At 45.7% G+C, this 24,492-nt stretch overlaps 1 protein-coding gene across 2 annotated transcripts in view; it reads right to left on the reverse strand.

Annotated features, from left to right (window-relative positions):
• Positions 1-2,798: 2,798 nt before the first annotated feature.
• Slc2a12 (solute carrier family 2 member 12) overlaps positions 2,799-24,492 on the reverse strand; it is a 52,554-nt gene continuing 30,860 nt past the window's right edge. For both annotated transcript variants that reach the window (XM_051164387.1, XM_051164386.1), the window contains 3 exons: positions 14,772-14,894; positions 11,264-11,396; positions 2,799-3,023 (listed from right to left, as the gene is read on the reverse strand). In XM_051164387.1, coding sequence (XP_051020344.1) covers positions 2,870-3,023; positions 11,264-11,396; positions 14,772-14,894 — 410 coding nt within the window. In that variant the 3' untranslated portion in view covers positions 2,799-2,869. The remainder of the gene's footprint in view (positions 3,024-11,263; positions 11,397-14,771; positions 14,895-24,492) is intronic.

Raw genomic sequence — 24,492 nt, forward strand, 5'->3', positions numbered from 1 at the left:
CCACGGATAAATGATAATGTTTGTGTTACTAATTTAATATGATAGAAAATGTTAAATGACTTAAAAGCTAAGAAATTGTAGTTTTAAAGCTGAGGCCTTTTCCTGTCTAAATGGATATGGGAAGGGAGCTGGGCTGGCAGCATGACCCTTGTTACTCCGGAAGCAGTTGAGATCCTTATTAGCCTTAGGTTGGTGCTCAAGGCTAAAAGTCCTGTCAGAAATAACATTATGTTTTAACAAGAAGTGCCCAGAAGCTGTGTCTGTGCCGCTGTGTAGTTAGAGCTCTGCTTGAACCAGAAAGCCACTGGCCAGTGAGTCTCAGTCCTCGCCTCATCCTACATGGAGGTGAAGTGTGGCAAGCATGTGAGCATGCTGCTCTAAACATGTATGAGACAGGGGCCTCACTTGCCGTGCATGGGCTCTGGCCGGAAAGGCAGGATTGGATAGGTGTTCAGTGTAACCAGCAGTTACACTGTCTACGAGTAAGCTAGGTGGAGTCAAAAGTTAGATTCTCTGCGTAAACTAAACTGTTGCCTGAGAAACTGACAGATGGCATATTTTGGAATACTGTCAAAGGCTTGTAACATTCAAACCCCCATGTTTAGTACACTTCTATGTACTGTAAACTCATAAGCACTGACTGTACAGTGGATTCTAGGGTACAGTACCTGTTTCATTTTGTTTTCTTAAAGCCTTCTCCCACCCTGCCTTTCATTCCTTGAGAAATAGGAACAAAGGCTAGCCTTTATACTTGCTTTTCCCATAGTTAATTGTGACCTTTTAGGCCTTCAAATTTTTTAAATTGTTTTTATTTGCTTTGTTTTAAGATCATTATCCAAAGTCCTAAATACCATTTTTTTAAAAAATTGAGTTAGAGATAGACTGCTTTAAAACCTTAAGGTTTTCCCACTTATTCTAATAACAGTGAACTCCTATTTTGAAGTGTTCACAATCACAGGAGAAACATTCATTAGGCGGAAACATTTGTAGGGATGGCGCAGCTCCAGATGCTGCGGCATCTTCAGTGTTCAGTGACCTGCACACCAGGCAGAGAGACGGTGACCCGATGTGGATTCACCTGTGTGCGTGGGTGCTGTCCGGCCGCTTCCTGGGCCCCCCACTGGACAAAGCTGGGGGGAGTGAGGGGGTCTTGCGTCACCTGCTTTTTTACAAGTACTGTAAAATTTTTATATAAATAAAAACTGTGAATATATACATACAAATTTTAAGTATTCCCCTTTTTATTTTTGAAAACCAAATGCTTCATTGTGCTGGGGGTTGGGGTGGGGCTAATACTGGGTAAAAAATTATTTTGAAAACAGAAGAGTTCCTTGTTTGGGATGATAAAAGAACAATAAAAGGCTTACGGTACTTAACTTTGAATTCATTAATAATAAACTCCCTTTGCTTGTTTTTGCCCATTCACAAGGAATATGCAAACAAAATATCCAAGCATGTGTGCCCATATATATTTAAAATTGAATCATCTAACAATTTTTAAAATATCATATTCCGACACTTGGAGAAAAAAGCTTACATTGATAACCTGCCTTGAGTGGTTTTAGCTCTTGATACTGCAGAGGGATGCCCTGCAGAGCACCCCTTGCCCTCTGCCCCCTGCCCTCTGCCCTCTGCAGACAGACCAGCCCTCCTAATCAAGGCCCCAATCTCCCTTCCTTGCAGCTTCTTCTGCCACCTTTAATTTAGAGGCTGCATTTCAGAACCAGACCCTTCTGTCAAGCTCCTGAGGCTCAGCCATGCACACACCCATCTTTCACACTCAGACCGTTTGGTAGTGAAAGGAGGAGAAGCCCAGACTAAGGGCTTTGGGCTCACTATTTCTTTGAACTATTATTTTGTTAGGGTGTTGGTACTTATGGGTTACTTTCTGTGTCCCTTTCATGGCTTAGTCAATGGTTCGACAGTCTTCATCGTGGATTTTTCTGTCACATGTTGGTGAAATGCTTTGTCAAATCTTAAAATTCAACTGGAAAAATAAAGGCTAGAGAAATGCATTCCGTGGGAGGAGACCCAGCCTGCTGGTCTGGCTCACCATCACTCTTCACCACAGAGGAGAGGTACCTTTGCTGACGTAAGTGGCATTCATCGGGAAGCAAGCAGGGAGCCTTCTGCAGTAGTCCGAGGTAGAGAGGTTCCTGAGGACTGGGAAGAATTGCAGAAAGCTGGGGGTTGTTACAGGTTACCAAAGCCTTCTCAGGAGACAGCTTTTTATAGATTGGACTTTATAACTTAAAACCTAACTGCTTAGAGATCTGGATAAATAATATTTACTAGCAGCTATTTCTAAATAAATATGGTCCCAGGATTTTAAAATTGATCTTTCTAATCATTTATTTTTTAAAAGGGCAGGAAATGGTTGATCTTAGCATTTTAAAAATTGGCATAAAATTTATAAAAGAGCATTTCGCTGAACCGTTATCTCAGTGCAAGTGATGCCCTGGCTGCACCATCTTTGTACTGGTGGACCTGCATCGTCACTGAAGGCTTCTCCAGGACACCACCCTAATCAGCAACATAAGTGCTCCACACAGTGAGGCAGGACAAATGGCAAAGGCCTGTAGTACGCAGCTGTGTCTAAGTACCAAGCTGTGAGCAGCATCCTACAGACAGCTTAAGGCAGAGGCTGGCTCATCTAGAGCTTTGAAAGGCTGCACTGGAGTAAAAAGCACAAGGTATTGAGCCTGCCGGGATTCTGCCCTACATCAGGGCACTCATGCCCTGTCTACCTTTTGGCAAAAGTCCATTTTGGAGAAGAGGAGTTAATGGCTATCTTTCTAGTTTCAGGGTGTCTGTGACAGTAAGGAGAGAACATGGCAGAGACCCCCTGTAAGTCCTGCCACTGTGCCCCTCAGGTGTCCAGTGAAGGCTGCTGGGACTGTCGTCCTCCACACAGCCTTTTGCTTTCCGGGAGCTGCTCTTGGGGCTGTCCTGTTTGAAGCTGTGCTGGCACTAATTCGTCTTGGTGATGACTCATAAAACAAATGTTGTTTTTCACATAGTTCCTGAGAGAGAAAGAGAGGCGCTAATGAAAATGTCATTCTTCATTTAAATAGTACTTGAAAGAAATCTGCAGCATATTATTTTTAAAATTACCCTGGGGTTGCCATGGTTTAGTTCATGGAAAAACACTTTTTTATTGTGAAGCTGCCTTGGTGCATCGAGAACTCTGACATGTGTCCACAGCCTTTGGTCAGTCTCATGCAAAGAGTAGACTGGGGCAGCTGTCTTCTCTGTACATGACCACAGCACCCCTCTTTACAGGCCACGACTTCACCAACAGGAAAGTAGTGGTGACTTCACCCCAAATGCTGGTTCATTTTCTTGCCTTTTTCTAGCTCCCTGTCGTGCCTGTACTCTGCCTTCTGGTCCCCTTTTTTACAGCTCAAATGATTTCCATCAGCTTGAAGTATGCTCTACCCTTGCATTTGAGAGGCAAGCGCCTTTGAACCTTTCTCACTTCCCCAGGGAATGAAATGGGTCACAGTGAGTGGAGTTGGATAAGGCTCCGGCTTCCAAGAGGCTGCACTTTCGTGGCTGTAAATACAGGAGCATATCATTTGAGAGGATAAAGACGCTGATGAGAAAAGGGAGTGATAGTTGAGTCAGGGATTATATACTGTTCAATGTATAATTTCTGGAGCTCCAGCTGGGAGTCCTCATGACGAACCCCAGAATCCACAGGGACAATATTTCTAGGGACCGTGTCCTCTAACGAGGTACGGGGCAGATTGAAAGCGTGACCTTCACAGATGGCACCAACCAAAAGTGTCACAACAGAAAGAGGGAGGTTTAGAAATGTCACCTGAGAAGTAGAAAAGGCAGCTCCCTCAGGGAACTGCGCCGGTGGCAGGTGGCAGGCCATCGGCATCCCAAAGTCCTACATCAGGGTTATGTCCCTGACCTTGGAGGAGACAGAGTTCTTTTGCTCTTCAGATTTAGGGCCAAGATGAGCGAGAGGCCTTAATCAGCAGGCGGCAGTTAGAGGGTGGCAGGAGGGACCGAAGCCCTGCTGAGCTCGGTACTTGGGAACGTGAGCTCCACTCAGGAAGGGCACAGAGTCCCAGGGGGATGCACAATGGTAGTGAGTGGGTCAGCCCATACATTTGTCCTCCACAGCAACACTAGATGTCTTCCCTCTTTACCCTCCACGCCTTGAGCCTCAGCCCCTACCCCACACTGAGGTTCCTGGAGCCTCAAGCCTGCAATCCCTGTCTTCTCCAACCCACACTAGCCTGGAATGCTGCTTGGCCTCAGTTAAGATTTTGCTTCCTTGGCTTTCCTCAAACCCTACCATTGGCTCCTCGGTCCTTAGTGATCTTTCCTCTAAGCTCTAAGTATTGGCATACTCCTGGCCTTGGTCCTTGTTCTCCTCTGCTTCTGATGAACGATGTCATCTGGTTTCATGAGGCCAGTGGCCTCCCACTCGCAGCTCTGTAAAGACTTAGACTCAGTTATATTCAACTGCCTACTTGTAATATGACTCTATTTAGTATCTTATGGACATCTCCAAATTCATAGATCCAAAATTACTCTAGCTACCCCTGTACCCTGAAACCTGGGCCCCTCCAAGCTGCTCCACTTCAGTTCCTCAAAGGCTCAGATGTCCCCTGACCGGGCTTCCTCTATCCATTCAACAATGAGCTTCCTTTATAACCCAGGGGGTTGTTCCCGGTGAGGAGAAACAACAGCAAACAATAAAAACCCCTGCCTCTTGGAGTTCACCCATTCTTACTTGTTGTTTTTGCAGAGAACCTAGACATGGTAAATCTAATGAGAGCTAACAAGCCAAGCAAATGTTTCAGCTTTTGCTAAGAACTAAAAGTAGATGCGGCGGAGTCAGTGATTTAAAGTAGGTTGACAGGAAAAGAGGGATGAGGCACCACCAGGCAGTTCCCTACCGTTGGGAAAGGGCATGAAAAACAGTTGCTGTCCTGAGTGTGCCTGCTGACTTCTGAGAAGGGCAGGGTGGCTGAGGAAAAGGGGAGCGTGGTAGGGAGGATAAACCATATGCCCTTCATGTGGTGAACGCCTGAGGGACTGGAACAAAGGAATGCCAAGGCCACCTTTAAAAGGAACAGAAGGGAGGTGGGGGCAAGTTAGGAGTAGGGAACAGGTAGGTGACCCCCACAGCAATGGAGAAAGGAGTCCATGGAGAAATGGATACTCGTGGAAGTTAGGAGCCAGCACAATCTAACATAATAAGACTGAGGGTAGGGTGTGAGGGCAGAGGCTCAGGAAAAACTGGCACTTGGGGCTACAGTGGGGGGAAAAGGAAGATATTGGCACCCAGTGAGAAGAGTAGGTAGGTCCGGAACCAATGGGGTGAACTTGCCTATCTCTTTGTGGGAAGAGAGATGTCAGCAAGGCATGAGTAGGCACATACCAAGTTTAAGAGAGATCAAAACATTAATTCCAGCTCCTGGTCCACGTGGCACTGAGCCAGATGAAGCAATGAGTGCCGTAGAAACGCTGTAGGGAGTCCAAGCTCACCAACTGATGACACGGAGCCAGGGGAGGACAGGTGTCTGAGATATGAGATAGGTGGTGAAGCCTTTACTTGAGAAAGGATTTCACACTCCCCTAAATTGAGCACTGAGAACTGACCTCTGCGTTGGGTCTGCTTCAGGGAAGCCAGTAGCCGTGGAGGCCTCATTGGAGCAGGCTCATGAGAAGGAAAAATAAGCAGAATTGACAAAGAGCTTTGCAATAAAGAAAGAATTGGCTCAGTTGGCAGCTTATTTGCCTGGTATACAAGAAGCCCTGAGTTCAGTCCCTAGCACCGCCTAAGCCAGATGTGGTACACACCTGTAAGGGATGGAGCCGAGAAGGGGTATGATGGGGTTGATGTCATAGTTGGTGCTTCAAGCCTGGGCGCCGCTGGTGGTTGGTACAAAGCCAGGCAGTTGCTGGAACAGAAGACTAGAATGGGCTAGAGACCTGCTGCTGCCTCGCAGCGTGAGGGGCCATCTGAGGCCAGCACTGTGCTTGGCCCCACCCCAGCTTCAGGCTGTTGGGGGGTTGCAAGTGCTCATGACCCACCTGGCTTGAAATGTCAATCATGCCATGTCACTGTCCATGCTAAAACTTTTGGTCCTTTCCCACTGCAGTGACAGTGGGCCAGCCCCCTCCGTCAGTCAGCTTAATCAATACCAGTGGCTGAGGCCTCCTAAGAGTTTCTTGCCCTTCTAGAAACAAGCCAAGCCTGTTTCTGAGTTCGCCGCTGGACTAGCAGTTCTCTGCCTGCCTTCTCTGCATCCCTACCTTCTGGGCTGGCTCCTTATCACACAGATTGTATCATAAAGATTATTTTAGCACAGCCTTCTGAAGCCTGCCCCACCCCAGCCGCTAATCAGCACGTTTTCATTGTCCTGGGAGTGGTTTTTGGTGTTTTTCATTGATAATTGCAACAATGTCTGATGCAAAAATAGATGCTCAGTAAATATATATTTATATTTACTGTGTGGGTTTTTTTGTTTTATTTTTGTATGCTCTATGGAGGCAGAGCATGCAAACACACACACAGAGCCTTTCACTGAACCTGGATCTCACAGATTTGGCTGGATCAGCCACACACACACACACACACACATAGATTCTCACTGAACCTGGAACTCAGATTTGGCTAGAGTGGCTACACATACACACACACACACACACACACACACAGCCTCTCACTGAACCTGGAACTCACAGGTTTGCCTAGATTGGCTACACACACACACACACACACACACACACACACACATACACACACAGCCTCTCACTGAACCTGGAACTCACAGATTTGCCTAGATCAGCTACACACACACACACACACACACACACACACACATACACACACACAGATTCTCACTGAACCTGGAACTCACAGGTTTTGCTAGCCAGCAGGCTTCAAGGTTCTTATTTTCCTGTTCTCACTTTCCCAGTGCATGGAGTACAGGCATATCCTGCTGCCACCTGACGTTTACATGTATGCTGAGGATGAGCCATGTTTGTGTGGCAGGCACTTTACTGACAGAGCCATTTCCCAAGCTCTCCGTAAGTATTTAGAAGCAGCTCATTTGCATACAGGAATGGACACATCACCTAACTGCTAACAGTTAAAAAGACTTCATTAACTGGTTTGTTTTCCCTAAGTTGGAGGGAAATCACAGTTCAAAATAAGTAAACATAGCAAGTATCCCAATTGAGGGGGGGTTGTAGTTGGTGAGGGGCAGATATTCAAAATAAAACTCTTTCAAGTTACATGAGCAGCTCTGTCTCCTGGCTCTCAGCTGAGCCACTATCTACTTTTTAGCATCCTTGGAAGAATATTTGTTTTCTCAGCTTTGTAAAACCTGGGGCTCGGGAGGGGACCAACTTGAAATAGGAGAGAGGAAATATTAGGCAACGTGTAATAGCGAATCTAAAATTAATTTGATATTATAAATAGTTTCCGTTCTTACTCCCTAGGAAAACTGTTGGGATTTACACATCGGGACTGGTTTCCCTGGCGACAAAAGTTGATTCATTTGTTTTATTAACTTCTAGATTCCAGAAGACTCCCTGAGCTCAGCAGTAGCCTTCCTTGAGCTCCTATGGACTAGCACACTCCCTGAGCTTTCCGCTGCTCTGCGTCTCTTTAGTTAATTTGATAATACGCTCACGCTGCACCTCTGTCTCTGTCATCTCTCTCCAGGGAACCTCGCTTAACACACGTTTCAAACACTCCTTGTCAGTTTACATAATTCAGGCTACTTACACATTTTCATTTTAAAAGCATTTCTCAACCTACGGCAGCAAGCAGGGGAAAGCTTTTGGCTCTTCGGTGTTGTGCAATCAGGAGTTAAAAAGAGTTCCTTTCCTTTCACATCTGTCTTCCCCTAGCAGCATGCCTGTGACAGGTACCGCTGCCATCGCCAGCACTGAGTTCAAGGCACAGACCTGTCATGCCTTCGCCTTCTTACTTCTCTGCCCCAGTGTCCATTCTCCTTTCACTCACAGCATTGTTGCGGGGTCGGCCACAAGAACTTTGGCTCTTATCCTTACCTAATTGCCAAGGCATGACTGTCTCAGACAGTGCCTGGATTAAGGTTTTGAGTAACTGCATGACTCAAAAGTACCAAATGTGGTTCTCACAGACAGTTCTATGTCAAAGGCGTATACTCTTAGTATTCTCCCCCACCCACCCACCCACCCACAATGCTAAATAAGTTTTACTGAGCCTTAGATACCCAAATCCTATGCTCTTAAGGAACATTCTGGAAGCCCACTAAACAGAAAGATTGGGTTATTTCTCAATTGTGTCCTCAAGTTGTTATGGTCTGCAGTTTGCTTTACTTGACAACCCCCACCTGAAAAGCTGCTTAACGGGAAAGGTTTTCAATGTTAGGTCTTTTGAAGGAAATACGGTATGCTAATAAGCCCTTAGTTTTGTCCAGTTTGTTAATTGAAATAGAGGGAGAGCCAGGCCTGAGCTTCTGAGTGAACTATTGCTTACAAGAATCTTTAACAAACCTTTGAAAGTCCGTAAAACACATTTTGCGCATCGAGCTAGGCGTTGGGTAATTCAGAGTGTGAACATACAAACTGCACCGACCACAGACTCATCAACATGCAGGCAGGCCTGGGTCTCTCACCTGCCCGAGCCATGTGGTTGTGTCCATCTCTGCACTTATGACTCTTAATATTTTTCTTAAGCAGCTGCCAAAAGCTTGGGCTCTGCAAACTATTTCTCACCCTCCACTGCCCATGTACCAAGTACCTGTGTGCCTGCGCCGACTACCAGATCCATATCTTGAGAGACGTTTCTCCTCAATCCCAGATTCCTTGGCGTGCTTGCATTCCTTCCCTTCCACCTGAATGCCTCAAGTGCCTCAGAGGGGATCCCCGTACAAATGGAACTTGGGGCCAATCCCAAACCCCGCCTGACCCTCTCCCAAATCTGCCGGTCTTCCCTGACATCTTGCTGCCCTGAACATCACTATTGCATTCTGGGTTGATTCTGGAAGCCCGAGAGCAAATCTAGTTCCCTCCTTCCCTCAGCCATCCTCCCCACGTTGGCCCCAGTTTCGTAGGCTCGGTTGCTTCACCATGTCCACCTTTATTCCTTCCCTTCTGCCACCTCAAACACCCCCATTCATGGACTTCTTCCGTTCCTCCTGTTATGCCAGAATGGTCCTTCTAAACTCTGGTCACTTCATCACCTTTTATTTTAAACACTTTTGCCTGGGATGTGGAGGGGGTGCCTCAGTGGATAAGAGCCTTTTCTGTACAAATCTGGGGGACAGTGCACAACCCCTCTGCACTTATGTAGAAGTTGTGCCTGGCTAAGCATGCCTACGACCCTAGCACTGAGGGAGGATCCAGGCCAGTCAGCTTAGCCAAGACAAAGAGCATCAAGGTCAACAAGAGACCCTTAGCTCAAAGGAAAACAATAGCGGAAGCTACCAAAGTCCACCTCTGGCCTCCACGTATGTACTCACAGGCACAAGTATTCAAACACATGTGCATATTCTACACTCACCACACATGCATGAAAGGAACCAAAACACCACCACTCCTGTCTATAAGATAAAGTCCAGACTCTTCACTAAGATAGGCAAAGACGCCACATGATTCCGCTTTGTTCTGGGCTCATCTCCCAGGCTCATAAAAGCACATTAACCTCCATAGTGCAGCTGAGTGCAATGTTCCTGTGAGTGACCCTACCCCACCCCAACACCTTCTTTACACAAATGACTCAAGATTCAGCTCTGGCATTCTCTTCTTTGGGGGGGGGAAAAAAACTTTATACAATGAAATTCTGTAACAAAAAGTAATTTATCTTTGTGCTAACCGACACGGTATTCTGCAATGATCTGATTTCTTATTTACTGCCTAAAGGAGAAACAATTACTTGCTGTCTCCTAAATTTCCAGTATTTTATTGGGGGAAGGGGGAGTTTTAGTACAAAGCACTGGCCAGCCTAGAACCTGCTATGTAGACAGGCTAGCCTGGAACTCAGAGATCTGACTGCCTCTGCCTCCCCAGTGTTGGGATTAAAGGTGTGCACCACCACGCCCTGCTTTCCCTTTTGTCTGTGGCCTAGGTGAGAGTTGAATCGCAGCTGACGTAGTGAGCCAGGCAGTGAGGATAGTAGCCAGGATAGGTCTCATTTATAGTGATCCGTATTGCTCCCTCCCGCACTGCGTGAACTGTGTTAGACTGTAGACAAAGCTACGTCTTAGGACCCACAGTAAAAGCTTGAGGCTGGAGGATTGAGAGCTCAAGGCCAGCCTGTCAGAGAACCTCTCTTAAGCAAAAAGCAAACTTGTGCTAAATGCTGTCCAGCAGCTGCACGCTCATACCCAGTTACCTAGTCAGCCTTCCTAACAGTTCATTTGTTTCATTGTAAATTAATCGTTCCCATTTTTCTTAAAATGGCCTTACCTGCGGTGAAACACAACTCCAAACTTGATAGTCAATTTACGATTTGAATTGAGAGATATTGTTTTTCTGGGGTTCTTTTTGTTTGTTTGTCCCCCGCCCCCCCCCCCCCCCCCCCCCCCACCCCCACTTAGCGAAGTCGACCGAATTAAGACCCATAAACACAAAGCGACGTTTCCCATGAACCTATTCTCTGAGGCCCTGGCTAACACAGGACATCTGCCCACATCGTCCCACCATCAGATCATCCATCAGCCTGGAGCTCAGATGGAAGCCAGGGTGTCACTGTCACTGTCCCTGCCACCGTACATGTCTCCCCGGTGCCTGCATATTAATTTTTTAGAAGAAAAATCACAACCTATTAAAAATATATAATACAGTAAAGTGTAGAACAGAGCATGGCCCACTTTCCAATTTAATTCTAAGGAGGACGTGTTTGCCTTCATCCCGAGACTGTGGTCACCACTTCCCTCAGGCCATAACACTGATCAGCTAGAACTTGGTGCCCGGCCTCTGAAAGCTGTTCATGGTCCAGTTAGATTACTTGTCTCATCTCTCACATACAACTCACTTAAGTGTCTAGAATTTAATTCTAAATCTCGTTAGACACTCCTTACCCTTGCTAAAATTAACTTGAATGTGCCACATTGTAATGAATTATAGATGTTTATCACCAAGAGGGTTTTTTTTTTTCCTACTAATTGTAGCTGTGTTTGTTGAACTCAATCTCTGATGCACTGGGCTCTGTAAGGCACTCTCACAGCAAAGGGGTGTTATTATTCAAGCGTACATAAAAACTGCACTTCAGCCACAGGCCAGTGACAGGAATACTTACGCTTTTGCTAGCTCCATTGATATTTGTTCCAAAGAGCATCCTTTTGTCTCAGGTATAAACAGAACAACAAAAGCCAGGGATGCCAGACTCATGATTGTGTATATGAAGCATACCCACGACAAGCCAATGCGATCTATGGGGAACAGAAGAAAACGATTAGAAATGCACTCTGTGCTGTGTTGATCGTATTTGTGAGCATCGCTTCACAGATGCTACAGGAAGCCACTTGTGTCTTTGTACATACTAACAGGCTTCTCAGAAATGAGACTCCCAAATTCAAAAGAAGGCCAGGTTCATTTCATTTTGTTTTACAATACCCACTCCCTCTCTTAAGTAAAATACAAAGCTGCCTTACAGCCGTCACAATTTAAATGTGATCCCGGGACCGATGAACTCTACTGGGTAAGACGTTATCGAGCAGAGAGACCAAGATTTTGATGGATTTCACTTGCCAGCTCTCTTGACCACTTCTGAACAATATACCGATCCCTTTCGAGCCACTGGCCAGGTTCAAGGTAGGCCACACTAGCCGTGGCCCCATTCAGATGCATCTAGGTTTGTCCATTCACATTGTGCTTGCCCCAGGACAACAGCAAAAGTTCAGCATGACAACAAGCAGTGGAGACGTAGCTGGATCTTCTTACACACGCGCTCGGACCAATTGCAAGGAAGATTTGCAAATGACCCTTAACAGCTACAGTGGCAGACCACAGCTGGTCAGGAGGAAAACTGACTTGAATGGTAGTACCCCAAAGCCACTTTTATAACTGCAGAAAAGAAGACAAAGGCATTTCTTTCTTTTTAAAGGTGTCTGTGGTGTGTGTGTGTGTGTGTGTGTGTGTGTGTGTGTGTGTGTGTGTGTGTGTGTGTGTGTGTGTGAACACAGAGGTCTGAAAACACCAGGTCTCAAACTCTGTCACTCTCTGCATATTCCTTTGAGGCAGGGTCTCTCTCAGAACCTGAGGTCCATGTGTTCTCAGGAAGGATGGAAGACACCAAGCCCCAGTGAGCCTCCTGTTTGTGCCCCAGCTCAGAGGTGGGGTTACAGCTGTGTGCCAGATGCCCAGCTTGGTGGGTGGGTGCTGGGATTAAAGCCCTGATCTTCATAATTGCACAGCGAGCACTCCTAACTGCTGTGGCATCTCTTGAGTGCCAAGGCAGTTCTTCTGACAATTTTAACCAGTGCTGTCTCTGCTTTTCTTGCTCGGTGGGTTGCTTAATCAAATACTTGTAGAATTAGTTGGGATTAGTAAAACCCAAAAGATTATCGGTTAAACTTGTTTCTCACACTGTTAGAACACTTGGCACTAACAGAGAGATCATGACTTCAAAAAAATGCCTTCCTACCATAGCTATATACCTAGACCCCAAATCTGCTTTTCGAAGTGCTCTGCTTGGCTCTGGGCAAGGCACACAAGGGTATGGGCCCCCTTCCTGGTCCTTGTGATAGACAGTCTACATATATGTCTATATTATCACCCTCTTTGAGGGAGTTCTTGGATCCAGATCAGACACGGAGAACCCTCCCAACCATTCTTCACAGAGCACAGGTGCCCGGCTCTTGTCATCTGGACCATTCTCTCTCCATGATGCATTGCCTTTTTTTTTTTTTTTTTTTTTTTTTTTCTTGTTTTGTTTGTCTGTCTTTTGAAATCAGGTCTTTGTATTCCAGGATGGTCTTGACCTCCCCCTTCATCCTTCTACCCCAGCTCTCCAGTGCAGGGTTTATAGGCGTCATCAGCTACTATGTACTGCAATTTGTAGCCACCTCTTCCAAGAATGTACTCAGAATGGAATTCAGTGCCCACTGTACATGTTTACCAAGAATAGTATGCTTATATTGACACAGATGACATTTCACTAAAATGTTGGTACCCGAAGGCTTACTGCCAAGTGAAAAAGCCTCATGTCTTTTAAATCGTCCTAACCCCTGATTGCAAATTTGATCTTTGAAAATACACAGAGGTCTTTAGACGTCTCAAGTGGAAGTCAACTAAAGGTTCTAGATCATTCCAGGCTTTAAAAACTAATTCGATCTGGCTGAGCATTAGTGGCTCGTATCTATCATCCTAGCTGAGGGAGGAAGCTGACACAGGAGGACTGTCGAGTTCAAGGCCAGGCTGTGCTAGAGTCATAGCTCTCAAAGAGGCAGCCGCCACTTCTCCAGGGTTCATCCTAAAACCCCATTCAAAGGGTTTGTCTCTTCCTTAGCTCATCCAGTATATCAACCAGCCTTCCTTCAAAGAGTCAGGCCATTTGGCCATTTATCAGTCTTTCATATATATACATATATATATATGACTATATATATATTACTAAATAACAGATGGTGTGTGTGTGTGTGTGTGTGTGTGTGTGTGTGTGTGTGTAAGGTAAAGGATGCATGTTGCTGTGTACAATCAGGGTAGAAGATGTAGGATTAATGATAATAACTAATGTCTTTGTCTTCTTCAAATTTGGGCTATTTCCTAAAATCGTGGATGCAACATTTGAAAGTTTTATATATAACCCAAACTACATTTAATTAGCAGCTTCCAAAGTAATGTAAAGAATGATGTGCTCAGTATATATGCGTGGCATATCTTTGGGTAAGCATCCACTTTTAAAGGTTGAACATGCATGTCATTATCTCATTAGTTGGGGAACTAATACAGTAAGCTTTAAGCGCTCATCTTGCCTTCTATAAGATCCACATTCAGACTAGCCAAATGGCAGTGAGAAGAAATCTCTTTAGAGAAGCATTCCAGGACAAATAAACAAACAAACAAACAACAAAACCACGGGCCGACTGAAAGAATGGAAACAGTGGGGTGACAGGAATCAAGGGAGTTCAGTGTGGCCTGCGGTGGGGGTCAGGCAGCCGGGTTGGGAGAGTGACAGGACATCCTGTGGTCACTTGCCAAGGAATGTACTAATTGGATAGAAATTCCAGCCCCCTCCAAGCCTCCATGTAGACCTACATAGGAACTTACAGGGAACACAAAGGACAAGAGGACATGTGACATGAAAACTATCAAAGACCAGACTCTGCGAACATGAGCGCAACAAACCAGTCAGTGTCTGCCCTAAGTCTACGAGGGGGCGGAAGTCTGGTAGGAAGAACAGAGACCATGGCTACTCTGCTGAGACGTCCCATTCAGCTGTAAATTACATATCTGCAGATAACGCAAAGAATAAAAAAATCAACTATAAGGTACTATAGAGTGCAAACAGGGATCCTGAGGGAGATTATCAGTATTTCGAGGGTGGTAATTACACTGTGGTCTGAACTTTCAGAGGTCCATGCTGAAATTCCATGGACAAAATACACATGTATGGCACGATTCAAAATAATTCACTAAGTGGGAGCGCATGGGGCTGGAAAGGAGTTAAGACTGAAAGCTGCTTAGCTTGGGTGATGGGCACGGCTGGTTTGTTACCAGTCTCGTTATGCTTGGGTATATTTGAAAAACTATTCACAACAAACACTTTTATGAAGATGACGACAAATGAGAAAAAAAGTTCTTACCAGTTACCGTCAAAAATGTCAAAGAGATGAGGAGGTTGATGCCCCAGTTCATGCTAGAAGTCAGTGCCATGGCTCGGCCTCTGATTCCACCAGGAAAGATCTCACTGAGCAACAGCCAGGGCACTAGGAGACAGGCAAGAACAATGAAACAGAGAAATTAATGGACGGCCCTTTGACACCAAGAGTCCCTTCATTGGTCTCTCCCCAAGTCATGCCTGGATTGGTGGCCGCAGGTAAGGCTGTCTCTTAGTTAGCAGGACAGCCCTGATGGTGACACACTCCCTTCTCACAAAGGGACAAAGGCTCCAGGATGAGCCCTGGATAAGCTTATCAGTAGATACCATAAATAGGAGGAGGCACAGCATAGCCCTGAAAAATGCCCGTGGCAGCCACGAGCAAGCATTGGATAGCTGTCTGGCACAGGAGCCTCGGGTCCAAATTCCTAGCTTTAGTGGATCCAGAATGGTGACGCTTCCTACGCTTTCCTCTCTTTCACCTTGGAGAATTCTGAAGTCATAGCCAATGACTGAGGAAGAAAAAGAGCTGGAGAGGTGAAAGGTCACATATCTTTCCCCTTTCCAAGGGCACCATAGCCTGGGGGAAGCCGAACAGAGAATCCTAAATTAAATATCGCTCACAGATTTGATTATAATACCAGACTAGACATCTAAATTTTGTTTTTTCAAGGAGACTCTTCCTCTTATCAAAATTCATCAGAGGACTTTTTATTATCTGAGAGTGGCCAGGAGCATTACAGTCTTTGCTTGGTTAGATTGGGAAGGGCACAAGACTGCAAATTAACTTGTCTTCTGCTCACAAATTTGATTTGCTCAAATGGGGATGGGTTTTTGCTGTGGGCCGACTTGACAAACACACTTTCTTATTTGATGCTTGCCAACTCTAGCCAAGTCAAACCACTGCTGTTCTTAATTTATAGAGGAAGAGACTGCGGCTTTAAGGAGTTAATGACTTGCCGAGGTCACGAAGCTCCTAAGTGACAGGGTGGCACTGAACCCCGACTAGTCACTCACTAAGTCGATATGCTTTCCTGATAATTGCTCAGTAAATGTGTGTTGATTAGTGGAGAAATGTGAATTTAAGAGGATCTGATGAGACAGAAAAGGGATTTAAAAGCGCCCAGCCCGGGCTCTCTGCAGGGTAGCAAACCCATTGGAAAGATGCTGTTTCATAGCCACCAAGCACGTGATCCTAGCCTGAAAGAAGCCAAATGACAGGAGTGGTCCAGGACTGAGCAATCAGCCAGGTCTCCAACTGAGCAATTTGTCTCTCTTGTCACAATCATTCTTTATGAGGAAAATGTCCACTTGTCGTTAAAGAGTTGTACAAAAGAACTGGTAAGCCTCCAAGAGAAGATGTACCAGGTTACCACTCAGAACGCCCACCCTGGGCAAACAGGGCAGCAGCGGACCCAAGCCTTGGTGCAGTTGAACCAGCCCAAGTGATGAACCGAAGGTGGGAAAACTGACTTCTCTCAGTTGGAACTTGTCAGTCAAGGCCTGCATCTGACGTCCCCCCCAAAAATAAAATGCCTCATTGCTGAATCCTCGCTTCAAATCTAATGGTAAGACCTCAGAAACTGATGTCCTGGCTGATAAAACTTTGACAGAATTGGATGCTGTAGTAATTGTAACTTGAACGCTTAGCCATCCCAACATAGAGCCTGTCAAATCAAAGTAAGGAGAGTATTTTAACAGCGGTGACGGAACTGTAAAAAGAAATCACACGCTTTCAGATCCTCGGAGAGGAAAATAGGACTCTGAACACATGGCAAGAGAGGCTTCCTGTGATAGACTGAGGAGCAAGAATCTTGTGGGTCTTAGTGTTCTCTGCAAAGATGCTATGAGTGCCCCAAACAGAAGGACCAGAAGAGCGCAGACACATGAACACGGGGCCTCAGAGCGCAGACACATGAACACGGGGCCTCAGAGCGCAGACACATGAACGTGGTGCTCAGAGAGCGCAGACACATAAACACGGGGCTTCAGAGTGCAAACACATGAACACGGGGCCTCAGAGCACAGACACATGAACACGAGGCCTCAGAGCACAGATACATGAACACGGGGCCTCAGAGCGCAGACACATGAACACAGGGCCTCAGAGCGCAGACACATGAACACGGGGCCTCAGAGCGCAGACACATGAACGTGGTGCTCAGAGAGCGCAGACACATAAACACAGGGCTTCAGAGTACAGACACATGAACACGGGGCCTCAGAGTGCAGACACATGAACACGGGGCCTCAGAGCGCAGACACCTGAACACGGGGCCTCAGAACACAGACACATGAACACGGGGCCTCAGTACAGCAATCTCCGTAATAACAAGTATGATGTTTTCTTTTTTGCCCCTAATGAGATGGACCATCTTCTCTCCAAAGAAAACCACTCCACTGTTACATGCGGGGTTCTCTCTCACTGCCACAAGGAAGAAATGTGGGCTCCCTTTGAGCACCCTTTCTCTACCGTAACCCCAACGATGGGCCGGCAGAAGGTATCCTGTCCTACTTGCTTGTGAGTGCTCTGTAGAGTTTTCGTGACACATATTGTACAGCAGGACTGTGTCCGTTGACACTGCTACTCAGCAGGCATAAAACATCTCACCTTGACTCTGTTGTTGCCCCTCCATCTTACTATTACCTCAGTAATTTGTGCCCCTATAAATGCAATGGCCCTTATGTCAGTTCTACATTGTAATGACTGGAAATCTGAGCTTGTGAGGGTACTGGACTCAGTAACCACTCACAGCTATAGAAGCCCCATATCGTGTGGTATCAGGTCATTGGGGCCCCATAAGAACTTTCCAGATTCAGACGAAGTCTACAGACAGTGTTTACAGCTACACAGAGTCACACACACACACACACACACACACACACACACACACACACACACACACACAGTCAAGGGGGGAAATGCTGATGTCACTCTGTAAGGACACAGCCTTGGATTAGGGGGGCATTGTAGAAATAACAGTTCTGTCCCATGTAAGTCACCCTGCGTGTTTCCTTCCCACTACGTATTCTGACTGCCCCAGTTTTTCCTACAGAAACTGGCGATCAGATTTAAACCCTGTAGCTCTCTGGGCATGCTTTCCATTTGGCATGAGTTTTTCCTGAGCCACCTGGCCTGTGAACCCAGAGTCTGGAAGTCTCACTGAGGTCTTGAAACTCCCGCCAGAGAACTCTCACCAACTTTGGAGGGAGTTCCACATTTGGGCTGCAGAGAGCGCAACAGTTGGATTTGCTGAGGGAGCCACGCCCTGTGCAGGGCAGAATTAAATCCAAACCTGTGGCTTTACTACCTTTACAAAAGCACACACACACGCACACACACACACACACCACCTAGCTCTCCCGCAAAGTGGAGCTTAGAGTGTGAGCAGGAGCTGGAGTGTATGAACCCTTCAGACCAGATGCTTAAATCCTAAGCCACACGTTCTTTTAACACAGCAGACTCCGCCACAGGCCACCAGCTCCACCACAAACAGAAACGTGTAGCCCTCACTTCCTTGTTGGCTTTGTAGTCCCATTTTCCTCAGTCCGATGGCCTTTTGTAAAACTAAACACCTCATAAATATTACCTTGAACTGCTGAGGTTACAAGCCAAGACAGGCAGTGAAGCAACGCACCAGGGTTGCCCAATTAAGGGTTCCTAAACAACATCAACCAGAGTGATTTTTTTTTTCTTTTTCAGAAAAGCATGTTAGCGGAAAGAAGCTAAACAGATTGGCTCTTAACTCAAAACAAAATTAAGTTAAAAATGAATTCCCAACCAGGCATGTGTCAGTGATCCCAGCACTCGGGAGGCAGAGTCGGGCACATCGCTGTGAGTTCGAGGCCAGCCTGGTTTACAAAGTCCAGGACAGCCAAGGCTACACAGAGAAACACTGTTTCAAAAAAAACTAAAACCAAAAACAACAACAACAACAAAAATGAAACCCTCTTTATTTTCAGACAGGGTCTGGCCATGTGACTCCCTCTCACTACACAGACCACACTGGTCTCTAACCATCAGAGAGGCTGGAACTAAAGGTGAGCTCCACCACACTCAGCTAAAAACTGCAGCCCTTTTAACCAGGCACCAAAATGGAACAGGAAAGAACTCTGTCACTGGGCCTCAACCTGTCTCACTCTTGTAGCCTGAAAAGCAATTTGAGGTTTGAAAAACTAAGTAGTTTTGTTACTTGTAATTTACATTGCCATTTCAATCATACATTTCCATAATAGCAGAGGAGGCAATGTCTTTTGTGTTAAGCTTCTAACAATCACTCTTCTAGATCTTTCCAGTAGAACTTAATGTTGCCCCTGTTTGGTCCCCTCTTTTTGACTTGAGTATAGTCAACTGCCTGCCAAGTCAGCCCAGAAGCCTTTCACTGACAGTCCTAAACACTCAGGGAGGCAGGTGCAGGCAGAGTGCTGTAAGTTCGAGGCCAGCCTGGTCTACAAAAAAACTAAGAACTTAAACTGAAAATGTAGTATAGTTGTATGTATTCCCAGACAGTTTAAGGTCTTATCCTGGGTATATTAGCGCCATAATTAGTCCAAGAGATGGCAAGATGAGAGAAGCATCTCAAATGTCTAGAAATTACTGAACACAAAAGTATCCAAGTACCTTCATGGAAGGATGACAGGTTTTTGTTTGTCATGTTTCTGTGAGCAAATGTCACTTATTTATAGAATGGGTGGAATTCACTATTGTCAATAAAAATAGGCGGCAAGGGGAAGGAATTCAGTACTAACAGCGTCACTCAGCTCTTTGAATTAACAGCAAGCGTCATTTGTGATGGTCTGTCAGCTGGCGGTTTGATTAAGCCATCCTTTATTTCTTTTGTTGAAAGCAAATCACTGGAAATGAAAGGACTATTATGTAGTCATCTGAGTCATTTCTCAACACCTACATTAATAGTTTCAAGTGTCTTTCATTAGTGTTCTTCAGTTTTCATCATTTGCCATATGTATAATAATACTATTTCTGATGGAGTAATACATGATATATATATATATATATCTGAAGAGATAGGAAAGGGTAATTTCAATTTATTTTTTTACTCTGTATGGTGTGTATGGGGTGCATGTATGTTGGTGGGTGCGCATACTCATGTGCCCATGTGTATGCATTTGGAAGCCAGAGTACAGTGTTGACTGTCTTCCTCAACCCTTCTCTGCTTCTTCACTTGGCAGGGCTCTCTCGCTGAACTGTCAAGGCTGGCTAGTTACTCAGCTGTCAGTATCTGACTCTCTGCTCACAGTGTCAAAGTTACAGGCCCTGGTACAGTCATACTCATCTTTACACAGACGCTGGGGATTCAAACCCAGGGCCTTCTGTCGCGCCCATTGAGCCATCTCCCGGGCCCTACTCTATGCTTTTTATTTTGAAGTAGAGTCTCATGTGGCCTTGTGTGGTCTTCTGTGTGGTCTCATGTAATCTCGTGTAGTCTGTAGCCACAGATACCCTTGAGCTGCTGATCCTTCTGCCTCCACTTTCCAGTGTTGGGATTACAGACATGTGCCGCCATATCTGGCTTAGAAAGAAAAAAGTTAAGAAATGTATTGGTTTTTTTTTTCCAAGGAAGGGTGAACCTTTGGAAAGTGATTTCCTTTATAGTATCTCAGAGGACCCTCAGAGTATATACTGCATACACCCTAAAAAGGCAGAAGCGGCACTCGAACTGCAAACAAACATAAAAGCTATGACTGGCAAGGAGCTTCCCTTTTCTAGTTTGAGCTTGTGTGGTGTGGCATTTGGAGTGCTGCTGTATCGCCACGTAATGCTCTGTGCTCTTCTGCCTTCCTCACTCATGCTATGACTAGGAAACCACTGTGGCTTCTATTGCTTCAGACGCTCCTTGGAACAACTCTTAGTGTGTTCTGGAAAGCAGCTAAGTAAGAGATGAATGTCTGTGCTTATTAAGGTAATGTTAAAACCTCAACCTGTCTCTTTAACGTCTGCGGCATCCAGGAGCTACAGTGTTCCAGGACAAAGGGGTATAACGGGAAACACCGTCTGGGAGTTAAGCCTGCACGTGTCTTGTGTGAGCAGTTGCTAATGCTCACAGGATGGGTGGCGCCGTTCCTCTGTGTGTTTAGTCCCGCTCCTATGCAGAGACGCAGTGGAGAGCTCTTTGGTTTGTTAGAATCGCAATTGCACCTTCTGACTCTAAGGGAGAAGGTGGATTCCATTAGTCAGATGCCCACATTTCTTTAAGCTTTGCCTCTGCGTCTGAACACAAAGTTAGTGTAGGCGTGATGCTTCCAATACACTCTGACGACTTAGCACTAGATGGTCAAATAACCAACTTCAGTCCGGTTAACCTCGCTAACTGAAGAGAAAGGGACAGTGACAATTGTGCAGATGTGGGTCACATCTGAAAGAAAACTAAACAGCTCTAAGGGATATTAATGCAAGTAACAGTTAACACACCTACTATGTGAATATTGTTGTATAACAGCTACATTTGATGTTAAAATTCTGTTTAAAAAATAATTTCTGTCACCTACCCTCTCCAACAAACATATGGTAGGAGGGAGTTAGACACTTGAAAAGCCTTTGACAGTCATGGTTCTGAACACTAAGGCCCGGGAGGAAACGCAAAGCTGATCAAGATTTCTGATGAAATACAAGATGGAATGTCAGCCTCTGCCTTGAACCCAGCATGGGTTTGGCAAGAAGCAAGCCAAGTAAACTTCCAAATTAGAACCCGCTGTCCGCCCGCCTGGAAGTGTTGTAAGCCGTAGCTGTGGAAGCGTCACAAGAGTGGTGGGTCTTAGAGAGCCGGGGTTACCTGGATACAACCTCTAAGTCTGAACATCACGGCAGATGACTCTCCCTTTCTGGCTTCCCACCACTGACAGCAGTCCTCCATAGGGCTAGGTCAGCTCTGGGAGGTGAGACAAAGCAACATGCAAGGCTGGAATATCTCAACCACTTTGTCTCATGAGAAACAGAAAAGAGGGCATCTGAGTTTTCAGATTTGCGGGTTGAAGATGCTCCAGCAGATCTTACCTGCAGACCCACTAAGGCCATTTACTGTACACCACAGCTAAATTGTTTCTCCCTATGGAGAAAGGGGCAGCTTTGGTTACTGTTAAGTAAGTGTCCTTTCTCTGTGGAAGAAAACAGGTTGGCTTATTGTAGATATTATTAAAGATTGGGGTTTTCTGAGCTCTGGGTTCCTCTCTCAGATGGCCTCTCTCATCTGTGCAGATATTTTATATATAATCAGGTTGACCTGTGGAGCTTGGGTGCCTACCATAAGCGCCGATATCCTCAATGTTCTATGAATAACAAACGGCCCTGTGTTCTGACTAAGGAGTGTTACATCTTTTATAACATCCATGCTGTAATCTGTGAGCTTGCAAGTGGATAAAACCACAGCTCCTTTCCAGTTACTGACACCTTAGTTAATTGTGGCTAGGGTCTGATCTGTCTCTAAAGGTCTTTCACTACAGTTATTAACTGTACTTTCCCATTCATACCAGAGGAAATAAATGCAATTTTTAAGGTTAAGATAATTCACTAAAATATGTCCATAAGCTCTAAATCTAATCAGTTAAGCAAAAAAGGAAAAACTAATCTTTTCAAGTGCCAGATTTAGACTGCCACATAATTCTCTTAGAAAAAAACTACAAAGAAACTGCCTCATATTTGATTTTAGCTGAGCACAGTGGCCCATGCCTTTAATCTCAGCACTCAGGGCTACTGGAGCAGGAGAATGTGTATTTGAGGGCAGCCTAAGCTATACAGTAAGAGTCGGTCTCAAAAAAGCCAAAAAGGAGAGCATTAGATGTGTAGATGTACACATTCAATCATCTGTGTACAGGTTTAATGGAAGGAAAAGTAAGGATATCTCACTGGGTAAAGGTGCTTGCCGCCAAGCCTGATGGCCTGAGTTCGATCCTCAGGACCCACATATGGTAGGAAGAGAAACCTGACTCCCAAAAGTTGCCCTCTGACCTCTGAATGTGCACAGTGACACGTGTGTACCATCACTCTCACTCTACACACACACACACACACACACACACACACACAGAGAGAGAGAGAGAGAGAGAGAGAGAGAGAGAAAGAGAGAGAGAGAGAGAGGTAATTTAAAGAAACAAAAAGGGAAATACAGGTAAATAATAAGTTAGGAATGATTAGTCCATGATATTGCTAAACTCCAATCTCTTTTTAGAAGGGAAACCACATCTCATACTTGGAGAACAGCATTTTTGTCTAGCACCCTAAAAGTGGCTTTCTGTAAAAACCTGTCTGGTCATCATCCAGCATATCAAGGAGCCAAAGCTCGGGTGCATGCACAGCACAGGATTCACTCACTGGGCTGCAGCTAGTGGCCTAAAACTGTAAGTCTCTTCCTAGAAGTCAAATCCACACACCCTCGATGGCACTCTTCTCTTGATTCTCACGGGCTCACTTTACATTTTTTTTCTTGCATTTGCATACAAGTTGCCTATTGTGGTGGTCTGAGTAGGAACGGCCCCCACAGACTCATGCGTTTGAATGCTTGGCCATAAGGAGTGTCACTATGAGGAGGCGTGGTCTTGTTGGAAGAAGTGTGTGCAAGGGGGCTTTGAAGTCTCATATGCTCAAGATATAACCAATGTGGCAGTCTCTTTCTGCTGTCAGCAGATCAAGATGTAGACCTCTCAGCTCCTTCTCCAGCACCATGTCTGCCTGCACGCCGCCATGCTTCCTGCCATGACTATAATGGAATAAACCTCTGAAACAAAAACAAACAAACAAACAAACAAACAAACAAAAACCTGTCTGAATTCCTAGGAACTCTTGACTGCAGATGCTCCAGGACTGGACCACGCTTCCCATGGCTACAGGCCCACTTCTGCAGCGTTGATCAACTGAGATGCAGAGGTCAGGGAAGACAACAATGACATCGTAAATCAACAGTGAGCCTCGAAACACTTCTTGTGTGTGAGTCCCTGATTGGCTTAGGCTAAGTGCTCGGGGACATCAGTACTGGCAGTATCTGAACTTCACATGCCTACACCATGACCAGATGTTTGACACTTGGCTCCCGAGTCCACCCTGTGCACCAGAGACTAAGCGAACGATGAATCGCACAGATTACCTCTTTTCGCTGTTCTTATACATGGAGACAGACACTACCAGCCCACTGTCCAGGTTAGCAAACTGAAAATTTCAAGAGATGAACTTAACTTGTCTAGACTCCTACACTATGGAGCTGGGATTGAGGGCAGGAAGTCCAGGGCAAAATTCCCATCCAAATTCTAACTCTGTGTCATACAGACTTATTGGGCCTTTTAAATGGTCTCCTAATCTTTCACGTTCATGTCCATCCTCAGCAGCAGTGGACCTGCTAGTGTTTATGCCTGCTTAAACCTCCTCTTCCCTATCCTCACAGTAACTTCTCCGTACAAAACTTCCCCTAAGATCACAGTCTCGGAAACAGTCACTGTACCTCCCTACCTGAAACAGCCGTCCCCCAGGGACCCCTTTCTTCTTGGCCGTCTTTACTCTTGGCTACTCTTATCTCCACTTAAGCTGCACACTGGCCTCCCCTGAGACTGCAGTACGTATGTACTCATTTTTGTGGTCTCTCTCATGCACACCCAAATGACCAGCTCCTGGCCCATGTCATGTGTCACCCTGAGCCACATCCCCCTGCTGGAATAATGAATAAAGACTTTCCACCCCGTTCTCCTTCAGTCTTCTCTCCTTG

This window comes from Acomys russatus, chromosome 21 (assembly GCF_903995435.1).
Source record: "Acomys russatus chromosome 21, mAcoRus1.1, whole genome shotgun sequence".
Classification (NCBI taxonomy): domain Eukaryota; kingdom Metazoa; phylum Chordata; class Mammalia; order Rodentia; family Muridae; genus Acomys; species Acomys russatus.